This window comes from Laccaria bicolor, genomic scaffold, assembly GCF_000143565.1.
Source record: "Laccaria bicolor S238N-H82 LACBIscaffold_4 genomic scaffold, whole genome shotgun sequence".
In the NCBI taxonomy this organism is placed as follows: domain Eukaryota; kingdom Fungi; phylum Basidiomycota; class Agaricomycetes; order Agaricales; family Hydnangiaceae; genus Laccaria; species Laccaria bicolor.
In genome coordinates, this window is record NW_001889875.1 from 471467 (window position 1) to 485902 (window position 14436).

The 14436-nt window shown below is 45.2% G+C and overlaps 4 protein-coding genes across 4 annotated transcripts; all 4 read right to left on the bottom strand.

Moving 5' to 3' along the window:
- Positions 1-622: 622 nt before the first annotated feature.
- LACBIDRAFT_311211 (uncharacterized protein) lies at positions 623-2180 on the bottom strand (the record flags this gene model as incomplete). The annotated part of the gene is made up of 3 exons (XM_001876847.1): positions 623-1324; positions 1386-1517; positions 1569-2180. 3 exons carry the CDS (start codon positions 2178-2180, stop codon positions 623-625), a joined length of 1446 nt encoding a protein of 481 aa, XP_001876882.1.
- A 258-nt stretch (positions 2181-2438) lies between these two features.
- Positions 2439-2695, bottom strand: LACBIDRAFT_311212 (uncharacterized protein; the record flags this gene model as incomplete). The annotated part of the gene is made up of 2 exons (XM_001876848.1): positions 2439-2470; positions 2524-2695. The coding sequence occupies 2 exons, from the start codon at positions 2693-2695 to the stop codon at positions 2439-2441; spliced, it is 204 nt and encodes a 67-aa protein (XP_001876883.1).
- A 100-nt stretch (positions 2696-2795) lies between these two features.
- On the bottom strand, positions 2796-5063 carry LACBIDRAFT_292674 (uncharacterized protein; the record flags this gene model as incomplete). The annotated part of the gene is made up of 6 exons (XM_001876849.1): positions 2796-3028; positions 3055-3116; positions 3309-3523; positions 3596-4189; positions 4251-4412; positions 4464-5063. 6 exons carry the CDS (start codon positions 5061-5063, stop codon positions 2796-2798), a joined length of 1866 nt encoding a protein of 621 aa, XP_001876884.1.
- A 6103-nt stretch (positions 5064-11166) lies between these two features.
- Positions 11167-12922, bottom strand: LACBIDRAFT_292676 (uncharacterized protein; the record flags this gene model as incomplete). Its single annotated transcript, XM_001876850.1, has 7 exons — positions 11167-11767; positions 11828-11965; positions 12017-12076; positions 12127-12422; positions 12471-12564; positions 12616-12654; positions 12704-12922. The coding sequence occupies 7 exons, from the start codon at positions 12920-12922 to the stop codon at positions 11573-11575; spliced, it is 1041 nt and encodes a 346-aa protein (XP_001876885.1). The 3' UTR covers positions 11167-11572.
- Positions 12923-14436: the final 1514 nt, after the last annotated feature.

Genomic DNA, 14436 nt, shown 5'->3' on the forward strand with positions numbered 1-14436 from the left:
TTGAATCAACTTCAATCTTCTCTCCAGCTTCTCTGACTGATTCCTGTAATGCTTACGATTTTTTTTTGTTCTCCGGGTTGGGAGCATGCAGTGACGGATGATGGCTATATTGAAAATTCACATTTGAATTCAAGCTCTTCAAAGCTTCAAAGTTCATACATACACAGTACCGTCCAATTCTATTGGCAGATGCAAACCAGCTGTGAAAGGAATCGCTCTGCAGAACCTTCCTTCTATCACATCATTCACTCCGTTGTTGACAACGTTGACAGCTGAAAAAGTACATCTGGGTGGGCCAAAAACAAACGCCTACTCAGTCTCGAGTGACAGAGAGTATAGTGCATACGCGCGACCAAAGGTCCGTTCATACCTGCACTTCTATGACATACTTTCCACCCTCCTTAAACTTGACAACCTCACCATTATGACATGTCCACGGCATATCCATCATCTCCTTCATCTCCTTCATATTCGGGCATGCTTTCAATATCTCTCTAGCAAGTTCCGGCGTCATTTCCAGGCCCTTTGTGGGTGGCCATAGGTATATGCCCTTGATCGTTGTGAGGCATGGCCAATTGGCAAGGAAGGGTAGCCAGAGGGTATGGGGGGTTGGGTTAGAATACTAGCGTATGCCAGTCAGTATAATGTTATGATGCCTCTGAGGGTCAATAGAGTTTGAAGGGGGACATACAACAGATCTGATCAGACATCGATGTATCGATAGAGATTCCAAGTTTGGGGTTAACTTTGCTAGTGCCTCGAGCTGCTCCAATTCTGTGACGTTCCAAAGAGATAACGATTTTAGATGTTTCATCTCTTTGAGCCTAAAAGCGCGTTCCAGTCTGGTGTTGTCATCTTCATCTACATATGTGTTCTCCAGCGGAAGTTCGCTCCACGTGTCAAAACAAGCCATTGGAGACTCAATTTCAACCTCAGGCGCATCCCAAACACGCGGCTTGACAGCCGCAAGTTCTCTAATCGTCGAGTGGTCTGGAACACCACACAGAATAGGACGGGCCATTTTGGGGTGAACAACGAGATGTGTAAGATTCGGTAGGGCACCCTTTTTCAAGCCTGTCATATCCAATTCAAAGTTCTGTGCGCGCTCGTTGACAGAAAGTGAGAGATCCGCAGCAATAGTTCGGAGTGTGGGGTGTCTATTCAAGAACAGCGTGATGACTTGTTTATTAACAACCACATCGCCAAGTTGGAGGCAGGTTAGTCGGGGCCATGTGATCCCTATGAGAATGGGGGAGATATCGGTGAATAGGCGCCGTCCATGGCCTGCGTGGAAGCGGCGATCGAATATCTCTAGCGATAGGAACTATATGAAGCATGATGGATCAAAGTCGGCAATGATGGTAGAGGCTAGTATGAGACCTCACCTCAAGATCTGAACATGAGTGCAGGAATGCTTGCAATCGATCAGTATTGATTTTAGGAGCCGAACCATCGTCTTCCGCTGGTGTATAGCACAGCTTCAACTCTACATGTGTGAGGCTCCGAAGGGTATACATCTACCGAAATGGTTTTTCATAGACATAAAATAAAGGTATAGGAACACGTACGGAACTATCAAAGACAGACCAGGTACTTGCAGGAATCACCATTTGGCCTCGCCCAATATTCATGACTATCAGTTTCTTCACTTGGGTGTGGTTCCTCAACGCAGTCCAAACATCTTCTGAGTAAACTTCAGGCGGGGCATCGCTACTAGTAGATGACTGCAATCCAATCGACGGCAGCACCTTTTGTCCCTCACTGATCAAAGGAGCCACACGATGCCAACCAAAGCTCTCAAGGTTGACGAGTACTCGTAGAGCCTGGATCAACAATCTTTCAGATTGCTCCACGTCAGCCTTGGTTATTCTTCGTGGAGGCACTGCGCTCCGCAAATCAGGGATAAGAAGCCGTTCCATTTCCTTCTTAACCAACAGACTATGCGCATTGTCCTTTAGGATCACGAGTTCCCGCACCCTAGACGCCAATGATGGGTTCTCCGCCAGGTACATCCAAAGCGCGTTGTTTCCCAAGTTCATCCTGATAGAACGATAGCGCAGTTCTGGCATGCCAAGGCGAAATAGATCACTGCTGGTAAGCGCCACTGCGAGGAGGTCGGCCGGGGAAGATATGAACGTCAGGAGGTGGGCGTAGACATCCTCGTTCAGCGCCGTGGCCATTGTCGAGTTATCCGTCGCAGTTTAAGTGAAGAGCCGTTTGAAGAGCGTGGGGGTTGGTAGGGGGCAACGAAAGGATCCTAGGCCTCCACATCGATGAGTAATGAGAGGTAATGAGGTCAAGGTGAGGCAAGATGGCCCTGACGACCAAACAAAAGTGCCAACTTGGCAGCGATCTGAGAAACAGAAATTACTTGGATAGGAAAGTTCTACAGCCCATGTGTATGAGAATCCGGAGAACGTGAGAGGAGTAATCAGGTCTTATGGAATCTGCAGTATGTTGACAATCCTGTCTGTGAAGATTAAGATTAGCTTGAGACTAGGGTGGAGTGAGTAAAATGCGCACCAGAATCTTGTTCGTTTGAACTGCGTATGCCAATCTTCTCAAAGTCCATGCTGTAATCCTGCGTTGGAGGGATATGTTCCAAGGGTGCGAGTGCGCCAGTGTGGGCCAGGCGGAAGGGTACGCGGAATGCGAGAATATACTGGTGCACCTCCTTGTCAAATTTCAATAGCATCCGTCGTCACTCCTACCTCGAGGATTATCAATGAACTCACAGTTATATATCGTCAATGGGGACATACCTTGACCAGTGTCCCAGCGAGTTCTCTGACGTTTCAAGCCAAACTCGCCGCGTCTCGCAGCTTTGCCTCCTCTTCACCTCCAAGTTCGGTCTTTCCGTTACCCTTGGGTCCTCCAGTTGGCGGCACCAAAGCATAGTAGGGTCGTTCGATATGTGATGGAACATGTCGGAGTGGTTGGATGTGGCACACGCCGAAGACGAACTCTGGGAGGATGACGTTGTAGTTGCCAAAGTCCTCAGCGTCGTTACTGATGTATTGAAATTTCACTATTGAATACAAAGGATATACATACAGTGGAGTCTGGCATGGCGGCCGTTTTTGGGCCATAGTATACACACAAATTTTGGGTGCTGCCTAGACGTGATATGGCTTCAATTCTACTGGCAGATGCAAAATGAATGAATTGCTCTGCAGAACCTAATACTTTGTTGTGGACACGAGCTGAAAGAGCACATTTGAGTAGGGCATAAACAAATGCCCTACTCAGTCTCGGCGAGCGACACATACTTCATTTGAGGGCCCGTTCACTCCTGCACAGTCGCATACTTCCCACCCTCCGTAAACTTCACAACCGCACCATATATCCACGGGATCTCCTTCATGTTTGGGCATGCCTTCAATATCTCTTTAGAAAGTTCTGGCTCTATTTCCAGGTGCTTTGCTCCATCTTGTGGCCATAGACATATCCCCTTGATCGTCGTGAGGCGTGGCCAATTGGCAAGGAAGGGTAGCCAGGAGGTATGGGGGGTTGGGTTTTCATACTAGCGTATGTCGGTCAGTATGGTGTTGGTATGATGCCTCTGAGGGTCAATAGAGTGCAAAGAGGGACGTACAATGGATGTGATCAGATCTTGAGGTATCGATAGAGATTCCAAGTTTGGGGTTAGCTTTGCTAGTGCCTTGAGCTGATCCACTTTTGTGATGTTCCAAACGGATAACGATTTTAGATTTTTCATCTCTCTGAGACTGGGAGCGCTTTCCAGTCTGATGTTCTCATCTCCGTTCGCCAGCGAAAGTTCACCCTGGCACGTGTCAAAATCAGCATCCCAATCACGCGGCTCGACAGTCGCGAGCTCTCTAATCGTCGAGTGGTCCGGAACACCACACAGAATAGGACGGGCCATATCGGGGTGGACAGCGAGATGTGTAAGATTCGGTAGGGCATCCTTTTTCAAACCTGTCATATCCAGTTCAAAGTTCTGTCTGCGCTCGTAGACAGAAAGTGAGAGCACCGCCGCAATAGTTCGGAGTGTGGGGTGCCTATTCAAAAACCGCGTAATGATTGGTTTATCAACAACGACGTCGCCAAGTTGGAGGCAGGTTAGTCGGGGCCATGTGATCCCTACGAGAATGGGGGAGATATCGGTGAACAGGCGCCGTCCATAGCCTACGTAGTATAAGCGATCGAATATCTCCAACGATAGGAACTATATGAAGCATGATGGATCAGAGTCGGCAATGATGGTAGATGCTAGTATGAGACCTCACCTCAAGATCTGAACATGAGTGCAGGAATGCTTGCAATCGATCAGTATTGATTCTAGGAGGATAATTGTCCGAATCATCGTCTTCGGTGACAACTTCCGCCTCGTTCACTGGTGTATAGCACAGCTTCAACTCTACATGTGTGAGGTTTCGAAGGGTATACATCTACCAAAATGGTTTTTAATAGACACAAAATGAAGATATAGGAACACGTACAGAACTATCAAAGACAGACAAGGTCCTTGCAGGAATCATCTGGCGTTGCCCGATATTGATGACTATCAGTTTCTTCACTTGAGTGTGGTCCCTCAACGCAGTCCAAACATCTTCTGAGTAAACTTCAGGCGGGGCATCGCCACTAGTAGATGACTGCAATCCATTCGACGGCAGCACCTCTTGTCCCTCATTGATCAAAGGCGCCCTGCGATGCCAACCAAAGCTCTGAAGGTTGACGAGCACGCGTAGAGCCTGGATCAATAATTTTTCAGATTGCTCCACGTCCTCGATTATCCCTCCTGAAGGCACCGCGCTCCGTAAGTCAGGGATAAAAACCCGTTCCATTTCTTTCTTATCCAACAGACCATCCTCGTTTAGGATCACGAGCTCCCGCACCCTCGACGCCAATGTTGGGTTCTCCGCCAGGTACCTCCAAAGCGCGTTGTTTCTCAAGTGCGTCCTGATAGAGCGATAGCGCAGTTCTGGCATGCCAAGGCGAAATAGATCACTGTTGGTAAGCGCCACTGCGAGGAGGTCGGCTGGGGAAGATATGAACGTCAGGAGGTGGGCGTAGACGTCCTCGTTCAATGCTGTGGCCATTGTCAAGTTAGCCGTCCCAGTTCAAGTGAAGCTCTGTTTGAAGAGCTCAGGGGGCAACGAAAGGTCCCTACGCCTCCAGATCTATGAGTAACGAGGTCAAGGTGAGGCGGATAATAAGATGGCCCTGACGACCAAAACAATAAGAAAGCTCTACGGCCCACGTGTATGGGAATTCGTAGTGACATGCCCTCCGTACCAACTGACAACAAGGTGAAGACTCGTGGAGTCTCTAATACAATCCGCCCATGCAGTAGAAGCAACGACTTGCTTAACAGCTCTGACGGCCTCCAGCAAAGCAGGAATGTTGAATGCGAATACCGTTGTCGAGAAGTGTGGATTAGCCATTTGGCAAAGGGATCGAAACGGCCAATCGCAGATTTCCACTCCTACAAGTCTTCGCCCTATGGAATAATCACTCTGTGTTGCTCATCGAATCCCATTCTTTCATCGCGTGAATAGGGCAGGACATGGATAGTCAAGACGATTGGAAAATGTTCGGGAGCAACGCCGCAATCGAGCTCTCCAGGCTTTTCGAAGTTACCAGTGACCAACGCTGCCGCGATCCCTCGATGGGTTGCGCTCTTGGCCATGCTTTCAGGAGGCTTCAACTTGAGGTGAATTGGCAGTCACGTTGAAGACTCCCATGAGAAGGTGTGTAAATCGGCGATTTCAGTGTTTTTTAGAGGCATGTCGGCAAACAGACACGAAGATTGGAGTAATCAGGTCTTGAAGAATCTGAACTACGTTGCAATTGTTGACGTAAATGACGCTCTGTGAAGATTATGATTAGCTTGAGACTAGTGCGGAGTGAGTAGAATGCGCCCCAGAACTTTGTTCGTTGAATTGCGTATGCCAATTTTCCAAAAGTTCATGCTGTGACCCTGGTGCGTTGGAAGGATAAGGTTTACGGGTGCGAGTGGGCCAGCGTGGGCCAGGTGGAAGGTCACAGAAGGTGGCCCGGGGCTGATCTTGGTGACGTTAATTGTAAAACTGGGAAAGAAGGGGGAGTTCAGCAGATGAAGCAGCGGATGGAGGCCGGGAGAAGGGGGAGGAAGTGCATGCAGCAAACGCGAAATAAAGCCTTACGAAGGCGACAAATAAGCCCACGGGAGTGAGATCGTTGGCCACGCGATCCTGCACTGCCTTCGTCGGGTTGCACATCGTCAGAGACGCGATTGCCCGCGTCCACGTCACTTCAGACATAAGCGACGCTCAGGATGGTCCCCAGTTCACTGGTTGAAGCAAATAGTGGGGTGGTTCGGACTTTCAATGATGGGTTTATGAGTTGCTGAACAAAGATGTAGTTGATGAGACTGTTGCTGTCCGGTGTCAATGTGTCCTGTTGACATACCTAGGCAGAGTCTTCGGTTCTCCCTCTCGAATCTTGTCCTTCATAAAATGTGGACATTGATTGGACCGCTGTGGTGTATGATGTCACAGGAACGACCACACGTTATTCAGCGCTCCGTCGAGTACGGAGGACTATGGAGGATTGGCTATGACGGTGTGGGAGAATGAGAAGGTCAGCTGTGGACTCACTGCATAGCCTCTCAACACGCTTTCCTTCCGTACCATCACTATCATCACTCAACTCAAAGCACGCTTCTATCGTTTGCGATGTCTAGTCAACCTAAAGAGCCTTTACGCAACCCATTTCGTGGTCTAGTACACGAGGAGTTAACTCGCTTGAACCCTTCCTCCGCGAACACCAGCGTTTTGAATGCAGAGCACCCGAGCGCTACCTCACACATCTTCGCGACATCCCCAGCCATCGGGAGGGCGGATGAAAGAACGACTCAAGATATTAGTGAGAGATCTCATTTATTCTACCCATCAAATGTTGGAAGTCTCATCGCTTGACATTTTGTAGCCAGCAAGACTGGCAGCCAAGAAATTCTTGAGCCTGTCGAACCTCTCTCCACGCTCGGTTTGTACTCCGCAGAGCCTTTTTTTTGTAGTGTTAATAGCTCTGACATAGGCCCGGTTACCTTGCTTGCCCCTACTGTTGGGATGAGCTCAGACAGTAAGATATATACATTTAATTAACCTCTCACTGAAAGTTAATATACCATATTGCATTTCTAGTGAACCTATCTGTTACTAACTATGACGAGATTGGAAATTTGAATACTGGTATGAACAAAGGTTGGTTTGTTGCTTCATCTACTTTTGCCAAAATTTCATCTGTACTTGAACCAGGTGTTATCATTCAACAAGTCCACCAAGGTAAGAAACAAAAGTGGTTTCACTCTGAGCTCAGCAATATTTGTGTTTGACAGTTGTGGATTTTGGTATTCAAATCACTTTGAAGACAATTAAAGATGACCAATTGAGTATATTGACCTTCATTTGTAGATGATTTATTATAATTGATCTCTTTACTTTTCAGAGTGGAAGGTTTATCAATGGCTTTCTCCAGCTGATAGCTCCAGGAATTTTCATGATGCATATGAAATCCTGGAAAGACAGCCTAATGCCTGTTCTTGGTTTCTGAATAGTGAGAAGTTTTCCCAATGGTTGATCAAACCTGGCTTTCTTTGGATTAAAGGAAAATGTAAGCTATCTTACATATTGGATGATTTGGAGCTACATACTCACTGATTTCAAGCTGGTTGTGGTAAAACTATTCTGAGGTCAGCATCTTGGTTATTTTCATAAAATTATATTCAAAGCTTTATCAGCTCTTCTATTATTGGTCATCTCAAGAGAGATACTTCTCTTGCAACTGCTTATTTCTTTTTTGATGGAAGGGACTCTCAAAAAGAGCTACAACTTCATGATAAGCTGATTTGATCACTGATTCGGCAATTTTCTTCGAAATGTGGGGATGGTTTGCCTGAAGTCTTGGCAACTCTGTATCATAACTGTGGAGAAGGCTTTTCTCAGCCATCTATTGGTAATCTTCAGGATACTCTGCAAGTGATCCTCTGTGGCTTTAACTCAGCATTTGTTGTTCTGGATGCTCTGGATGAATGTACTGAAAGAGTGAAATTGCTCAACTGGGTTCAGACTATTATCTTGCAGAAGGAAAAATATTTGCAGCTGCACTTGGTAGTCACTAGCCAGCCAGAAAAGGAAATCAATGATAGGTTTCACTTGCTTGATGTTTGCTGTGTTGATATGGTTACAGAAGCTGGAGACTATGATCTTGTAGCCTATCTTGACTATCAACTTGAAAGTAACCCTGATTTGAGAAGATGGGATCCAAAAACAAGAGAAGAAGTCAAGTCAAAACTGATTGAGCAGGCAGATGGAATGTATGTTTTTAATATGAAATCGGAGAGCAGGCTCATACTCAACTATTTTAGGTTCCGATGGCTTGCATTACAGCTCAATGAACTAACAAAGTGTCTAACTCAAGACTCAGTTGAGCAACAGTTAAAGTCTCTACCTCAGGGTTTAGATGAAACCTATGACCGGATTTTGCTTGGAATTGATAAACAATATCACAATCACACTAAAACACTTCTTCAATGGTTGGCTTTTGCTGTCTGTCCAATGACACTTGAGGAACTAGCTGAAACTCTTACTGTGGATCTTCATGGTGAGAATGGGCCACAGTATCAATCTTCTAATAAACTGTGGAATATACGTGATATTTTCAAGACATGTTCTGGGCTTGTTATTCAATCAAAAGGTGTGTCTCAAGCTGTGCTATATCAAAATACATACTCAAGATGAAACAGATACACTCAAACTTGCTCACTTCTCCATTAAAGAATACTTGATTTCCGCACATATCCAGAAACATAGCCAGAAACAAATCGCCCAGTTTGGTCTCAGCAAAGGGCCCTCTCATTCAGTTATATCTAAGATCTGCCTGGCATACCTCTTGCAATTTAGTAAACCTCAGCTGGATAAGAATATAGAAAAATCTTCTCCTCTTGCAATTTATGCAGCAAAAGAATGGATTTTTCATGTAAAATCAAGCACCCATGACAAATCTGAGCCATGTTCTTTGCTAGCATTGATGCTAAAACTTTTCACATCAAATGACATGGCATTTGTTAACTGGGTTCAAATTTGGGATATAGATCAAGAGAACTTTGGTGAACGTAGCACAATGCTATTTAGGAGAAAAGCTTCTATTGCTGGACCTCTTTATTATGCATCAATGGCTGGTTTGAATGACATAGTGTGTAAGCTACTGGAGAATGGAGCAGACATAAACATACAGAAAGGAATGCTAGGCAATGCACTTCAGGCAGCATCATATAAAGGTCATGAGGCAACTGTAAAGCTCCTTCTAGCAAATGGGGCAGATGTCAATGCAAGAGGTGGAACCTATGAAACTGCACTTGAAGCAGCATCATTCAAAGGTCATAAGGCAGCTGTAAAACTGTTGCTAGAGAATGGGGCAGATGTGAATATTACTGGAGGAACAGGAATTGGATCTGCTCTTCATGGAGCATCACGACATGGTGATGAAACAATAGTGAAGCTACTGTTGGAGAAGGGGGCAGATGTAAATTTTACAGGGGGGGTGTATGGACAAGCTCTTCAAGCAGCAACATATGGAAATCATGGAACAATTGTGAACCTATTACTCAAGGAGGGTGCAGATGTAAATTTGCAAGGAGGGGAAAATGGAAGTGCACTTCAGGTTGCATCATTGAGAAGCGATGAGAAAATTGTACAGCTTTTGTTGGACAAGGGAGCAGATGTAAATGCACATGGGGGAAGGTATGGGAGTGCACTTCAAGCAGCATCGTTTAGAGGCAATGAGAAAATTGTAATGCTTTTGTTGGAGAAGGGAGCAGATATAAACATACAGGGGGGACATTATGGAAATGCACTTCAGGCAGCATCATTGAGAGGCAATAAGACCATTATGAAGCTGTTGTTGGAGAACAGGGCAGATGTGAATGCATAGGGAGGAAAGTACAGACATGTCCAGGTGGCATCAATTCATGGTGATAAGGCTATTGCTAATCTGTTGCTGGAGAAGGGGAAAGATGTGAATGTATTGGAAAAATAATGTAAGGATATACTTCAGGCAACAATGTGGCAAGAACAGAAAAATATTATCAAGTTTCTATGGAGAGCAGACAATACAAGATTATGAATGAGCCTCCTCAATACAATGTTGTACTAAATCTCATTAAAGCATGATCAAGGCTACTAAGAAACTACTTCAAAAAAAGTAGATGCGAACCAGAGCAATATGTTGTACATTTAGTAGTTCATATGATTTTGATTAATCAAATGCCATTCCAACAGTTCTTTCTCAAAAACTAATCAAAGGAGCTTGTTTAATTTACTGATACATGTTTTTCTCTGAAGATAAACCTAAGCATCCTTCAAATTGTCTGATTCTCTGCCTGACACTACTAATCTTGATTCATCTAATCTCTATAGATTGACAGATTTGCAGTAATTTCTGTTGTTATAATTTTATAGAGTATCTACTGACACCTTAAACAAGAGATGATCAGGCAGTCTAGCAAAGTGTTTGATGGATTCTGTGACAAAGGAATCATTTTTGCACCTTTATGTGATTAAAACCAACCTATGGGACAATTTCTTTTAAAGTGTGTTTGCCTATTGTGCAAAGGCGATGTACAAATATGAAGAAATTATTGTTACTATTTTTTTAATGAGTCTCAAGGTACATCAACAGGACAAAATGCTGTTAAGAATTCAGATTCACGAATGGAACAGATTATAGGAACAATTCAGTTTGTCCCTTCAGCACCAGGCAAAAGTTTTATTTTTAGCAATGCTACACCTAGAAAACACAGTTGTTGACAAATTAAAACAATAAGCACATGATTTGTGTGTGGTTCTTGCTCGGCATGTGATTTCCACCAGAGTACACCTTTTCCTGTAAATTTTTGCTTGGGGCACAATTATTTGAGGCTATAGGTATCCTCCCATGTATTTAGAATAGCTATATACTCTCTCCTTGCTGTGTAAATGACTCACAGACCTCAAAAGGCCTGGGATTCTCAGCTACACTGATACTAGGTCAAATTGTTTACTTTTTGCTGGGGTGCAAGTCTACTCATCGAGACAACTTAAAATTATGTCAGTCGTAGAGATACTGAGCTTGGAAGATAGAACTCGAAAGCTGCAAAACTGGCACGTGTGCCAACTTCGATGCAAATTGCAATAATAGAGTTAGGTAAGTAATAAGCAACATATGGTGGGTTTATACTAGGGGCAGTATACGTAACGTATCGTCCGAAATTTTGTGGAAACACATCGTTTTTGTCGCGGGATGGTGGGTGGTGGTAATGTTGGCAACAAGTAAGGTATGAATGGAATGCATAAGCGGGAATGATGGATGATAGATGAACAAGGCGGGAAGTCTGAAGGGGGAGGGAACGCAGAAGGAAGTAGTAAGGTAAGTAACATATGGAAGAATTCCAATCCACATCCGATAGTCTATTAATGGTAACAGTGGCGGGTGCAGTAAAATGCGGAGGAAAGAGAAAAGTGCGGTGGTGGTACATACAACAAGCGCAGATCCGAATAAATTTTAAATGGGTGGGGGGTGTGGGGGCATACTATGTTTCCGTTTCCATTTCCTTGCCTTCCAAAAACGCCACGAGCGAGTCCGCGACGAGGGTAGAATGGCTGACTGTCAAATCGTGGCCAGCACCATCGACGCTAATTAGTTTTGAGCGGGCACGGGTATCAGATGGCAGCATGCTTAAAATGAGGGGTGCGTATTTCGGGTGGACGGTAACGTCTTCTGTGCCCTGTATAATAATGGAAGGCTTTGGATGAATAAGAGAACGGCGATAGAGCGGCAAACGTACGTGAATGAGTAAGACGCGTCTGCCTTTGAATCCGTCGGATGAGAAAGCAGCCGCCTGCCCGCGTATGGGACCGTCGCGCAGGGAAGAGGAAAGAGCGGCGTTGTAACCTGGTAGGTGGGCTGATTGCAGTCTCACGATCTGGAAGAAAGATATTAGCTGAAGTCTTAGTAGAACAAGGTAACCACGCACCTCCGTAAGAGGGTTTGATTCAGCCCCTCGTGTGCTGTTGGTAAGACGTTGAAGGTATTTCTAAGTATCAAACGTAAGTGTAGGTGGGCTACAAGAGAAGAGGAACGCACTCGGACTGGCGTGCTCGAAGCAAGTGTTTGTATCAGTGGTGACGACATGAACTTTGCCGTGCGTGAAATGTCGCTGGTCTCCATCAACCCTGCAGAGGCGATGAGAACGACCTTGCCGTTGACAAGGTGAGGGAATTGCGCCGTGAAAGCCGCCGCAATGCCTCCGCCCATGGACACCCCGACGATCGCGGCCTTGTCCCACCGCAGGTGCTGCATGAGGAGCGCGAGTTGGATGGTGTACAGGTTAGGGTCGTAGGTCATCTGCGGCGCGTCGGAGTATCCCCGTCCATATAGATCTAAGAGAATGAGCAAACAAATTCACGCGGTGTAGTGGTGCCACACACCGTAGAGGAGTACTCGATAGCCACGCGACGCCAGCTTTGGCGCAATTTCCTTCCATATGATAGCGGGAATCGACAGTCCATGTATGAGAACAACCTGTTGAAGCTTATCAGATTATATGCGCGCGAACACGTCGACTGCGCGCACCTTCTCGCCCGTTTCAGGGCCCATTACCCAATATCTGACCTACGGGACGTGTCAGCACGCGATGAGCGAATCTATGCGCGGTACACACCCTGCCGTACGGGAACGTGGCGTACCCTCCCCCTGGGTAGTAGTTTTCAGGATAGATTGACCACGACTTTGAAGTCGCTGGCAGGCTTGCGAGAGATGTGTGCAGGAAGGTCGGCTCCGGGGGATTGGGGAATGCGGCAAGGAAGTAGGTGGTTAGCAGGAGCGGTGGAAGGATGAGCAGCGAGAGGGTCAGACATTGGTAAGGACTACTTGACACCATCGTAGTCGTTGTTGTGGAGTAGTAACTGATAACGCTGGTGGCCACCTCGAATTGTCGGTAGGGACAAGAATATCGCGTCACGTGTTAAACCATGTGTTCAGGCACGTCATGGCCAAGCAAATGCCAAATATAAGACACCCTAAATTTAAAAGTTACCCCTTCTCGCTGCGTCGGCGTCCCGACGAGAATATTCAGCATGCGGAGTTCAGATTGGGATTTGTACACACTTCAACACCAACCACCCGGCACCCTACTCCTATAAACCATGTCCACTGCAAAGTTCGAACGTGTTGTAACTTGTCGCAGTGCTCTCTGAGCTGTCCACCTCTGAATGGTATGATGCCATTGAGAAAGTGATTGCCATAAGGAAGGAGACAGATAGGCATAATCAATATCTGGAAGAGGCTGAAAGGAGTCTGCTGTGTAAGTTTTCATCTTTATTTTATATGATTGTCATGCTCATATCACATTGTTTGGCACAAAGGTATGTTATCAAGGCCATCTAAGGCCATCTTCCAACAGTTGTCAAGTTGCATCATCACCCCTCAATACTATGTTTGTTCAGGATATTGAAACTCGTTGGGATATTGAAAATATGGATTATCTTTGCATCCACTTGCTTTGAGGTTCTCAAATTTTGAAGACCAGTGTATTTGTGTATTGTCTCTGTATCTCTAGATTTTTAGAGACATATTCAAAGAATTGCATTCTTAAGACATGAATTTGTGGTTTTCATTACACCAGCCAAACAAAAGTATTGGAATGTTCTCTCAGATCCCTTCAGATCGGCTTGATTGTTTATTCTAAAACTTTCCAATTACATTAAAATGATATGTGAGAGTTCAGATACAAATTTCTAGAGACAGAGATGAAGTGCTGTTGGGCAGGAGTGCAAAATACAAAATTTGGCTCACAAACAGCTTTAAAGCGTGACATTTGCATGACATACGCCTGCCAAACTATCACCATCTTTCAGCCAAAGCCATTGTGATCTGGCGTGACAGCAGTTTCAATATCGTGATATTTTTGAACCCTGAGTACCAGATCGCCTCCGACAGCGAACACAACACATCTACAGTGAAAAAAAGTAGATATTCATATAGAAGACAAAAATGTACATCAATTTGTCAAAAAATCGAAAGGACGGGACAAAGTGGTGGGCCAACAATCGTGCAACACTGAAAAAGTTTCAATATCCTGAACAAACATAGTAGGGACTGTCACGGATAGGCTAATCCCGGGTAAACCTGAAATCCACCCATATTTGGGCTCAACTGATGGATTCGGGTAACTACCCGGACTATCCGCAGGTATCCATGGGTAAATTATATATTTTTAGACCTCTTTGGGATATTTTAAGTGTAGGCAATAAAAACTGCAGAATAGGCCAAAACCAGTGTTCCCCCAATATATTTGCTCTCAATTTCTAAGTTTGGTGATGGAATTGTACATCCATCATATGCATAAAACAAACTTACAATAGAAAAAGGGATCAGGTCCAAAAAATGAATGAA